At 58.5% G+C, this 2,784-nt stretch overlaps 1 protein-coding gene across 1 annotated transcript in view; it reads left to right on the top strand.

The window, feature by feature from the left end:
* IHH (indian hedgehog) overlaps nucleotides 1–2,784 on the top strand; it is a 7,285-nt gene that overhangs the window by 1,412 nt on the left and 3,089 nt on the right. Inside the window, exon 2 of the mRNA XM_009996264.1 lies at nucleotides 2,085–2,346. Coding sequence (XP_009994566.1) covers nucleotides 2,085–2,346 — 262 coding nt within the window. The remainder of the gene's footprint in view (nucleotides 1–2,084; nucleotides 2,347–2,784) is intronic.

Here is a 2,784-nt window from a genome sequence, read left to right as displayed (position 1 = left end):
GGGCCGGGCAGGCAGCTGGGCTCTGCCCTGGGCAGGAAGGGGAAAACAGGACCCTTCGGCTGGGGCTGCGTTGGGAGAGGCACAAGGATAAGGCAGCCCAGGTGGGTCCTGCTAGGAAGGGGTGGTTCTTGGCAGCAGGTGATGGCAGGTGGTGTCCTCACCTGAGGGACAGAGGTTGGAGGGCCTTGGTGTTTGTGTGCAGGTATTGTCTCCAGAGGACAGAAGGGCTGGCAGTGAGGACAGTAGGGGTGGTCAGAGTGAGGTGCTGGTGTGGGAGTGGCAAGGGGAGACCTAGAGTGATGGCTGAGGAATGCGGGGAGGAAGAATCAAGGACTGCCTCCAGCCCCGAACTCCCTTATTACCCTTCTCTGTGGGGTCCCTGTGGGGTCGGGGACCTTGGGAACTGCTGGTGCCGTGTGCCAAGTGGCACCACGGTGGTGTTGGACGGGAACAAAAGTCGCTCCCCTCCCTCCTCCTCCTCCCCTCCCCTGGCAGATGTTTGTCCAACACCTTCCTAGCTTATCTCCCCACACCCAGGGAGCTGTGAGACGAGGGCAGAGGTGCTCCCCCACCCCATGCAGGGCAAAGGCCTGCCTGGCACTGCCCTTCCCGGGGCCAGGACCCTGCCGAGAGCAAGCGGGTTTCCCCAAGAGCAGCAGCACCCACCTTGCTGGGATGCGAGCAGGTCCTGGGGGACACGTGAGGGCCCACATTTTTTGGGGGCAGCTCCCTGTGTAAGCAGTGCTGAAGCATTTCTGAGCCCAGGGATGTAGCCACTGTTGGGATTTATAGCCCTGGCTCTTTTTTGCCATGGCTATGCCTCATGTCCCATGACATCTCATGGTGGAGAGTTCCAGCGCTGAACTGCACGTCATACAAAAATGTCCCCTGTGGTGTCTGTTTTTTACACTGCTGCCCAGCCATTTCATTTCATGCTTCCCAGGACTGGCTTCATGTGTGACCTTGAATGTTCTGTCCCTTGCCATGACGTGATAGCACACTGTAGGACCCTCCAGCATCTCTTTTCCAGGCTGCACTGTCCTAGTCCTTTCACCTGGTTTTGTGTAGAAGTTGCTGTATGGCTTTTCCTATGCCCTTTCTAGCTCTTCTCCATTCCTTCCAAAGCAGGGGAAGGGACCAAAAGTGCAGGCTGTACTTCTGCAAGCCAAGCATGCAGAGGCTTGGTCCCCCTCTGAGCTGCAGCTGTGGCTGGGGAAGTGGGCAGAGCAGGGAGAGGCAGGAGGGCTGCGGTTTAGGTGTCTGGGCTGGCATCCCTCTGCTTGCTGGGGAGGACCATGGTGGAGTAGGACAAGGCAAGGCAGTTGGCTTGCTTGTGTGACATCTGTGGCCATCAAGTCTAGGTTTTTTTGAATCTGCTGCTGTTCTTCAGCCCTGGCTTTTCAGCCCTTGTGGCAGGGAGAGGTGGAGGGGTTTCATGCCACGTCCCTTCTGCTCCAGCATAGCAGAGTGGGTTTGGCATTTTCTACATGATCAGAGGCTGGATGAAGCTATGAGGCTTCCTTGTGCTGGGTCCTTGTGCCTCAGGACTTGAGGAGTAAAACCAAGTAGAGCTGTGCTGAGGACTGTGCAGGCTGTTTCACTTGTGCCCACTGGCAGTGCTGGAGACCCCAGGGAGATCCTTCCAGCTGGGAGGCAGCAGGGTCTCAGCTCCCTCATCTTTCTCCCATCAGCTGGAAGCCCCTGGGGCAGTGCTAGTCCAGGGGAGGTACCCTGGAAGCAGAGGAGGTATTTTATCCTGACCAAGGCTTTGCTGCCCAACAGGCTTTTCAGTGAGCCAGAAAGTTGGGGAGTGATGGAGGGAAAGATGGGTGCTCTGTTGGGGTGCATAACCTTAGAACTTGCTGTGTCAAACAAGGGTGTATTGGGCTCTGCAGGGAGTCTGGAGGTGATGAGGTGGTACAAGGCACCTGATCTCAGATCTTCCTGTTCTGGACCAGCCCTTAAAGAGTCTGGGTCCTCAGAGAAGCTTAATGGAAGCACGGTGGGATACAACCTGCTGACCAGACAGCTAATCCCTCCCTGCTCCCAAAAGCTTTTACTGACTCAGCTCCTCCGCCCTGCAGCGCTGCAAGGACCGCCTGAACTCCCTGGCCATCTCTGTCATGAATCAGTGGCCCGGGGTGAAGCTGCGGGTGACGGAGGGCTGGGACGAGGATGGGCACCACTCGGAGGAGTCACTGCATTACGAGGGCCGAGCTGTGGACATCACAACCTCGGACCGAGACCGCAACAAGTACGGCATGCTGGCTCGCCTGGCCGTGGAGGCTGGCTTCGACTGGGTCTACTACGAGTCCAAGGCGCACATCCACTGCTCTGTCAAGTCAGGTAAGGCCAGGGGGGGACAGTGAGCAGGGCCAGGGGCCCGCACCCGTGTTGTGGCATGCCCAGGGAGTGTGGCTGGCTGGGTGGGGTGCTCCCGGAGGGGGGGGGGGGTGCTCGCTCTCACAGCCTGATTTCCCTATCTGGGGCAAACAGTCAGGTGGGGAGTGAGTCACATACCTGTGGCCAGCAGTGCCATGGGGCAAATTCCCCGTCTAGCTCCTAGGGAGCTGCATCCTGATCCACACTCTCTACCCACCCCACATCCCCTTCTCCCACAGCCTGGCCCCTCAGTTTGCCCGTCGCATCTGTCTCTCCTGCCTCTGCCCTTGCATTCCCTCAGTGCCCAGCTGCCCACGCTCAGCCCCATCCAGCCCTGCCCTCCTCCACCAGCAGCTGTTCTTGAGTTCCTGCTGCTGCCGCAGCATCTGTTCAAAACTGACT

Source organism: Chaetura pelagica, unplaced genomic scaffold, assembly GCF_000747805.2.
Source record: "Chaetura pelagica isolate M959 unplaced genomic scaffold, ChaPel_1.0 scaffold3, whole genome shotgun sequence".
Taxonomy (NCBI): domain Eukaryota; kingdom Metazoa; phylum Chordata; class Aves; order Apodiformes; family Apodidae; genus Chaetura; species Chaetura pelagica.
Note: the sequence above shows the minus strand (reverse complement) of the source record. Positions and strands in the feature narration are given on the sequence as shown.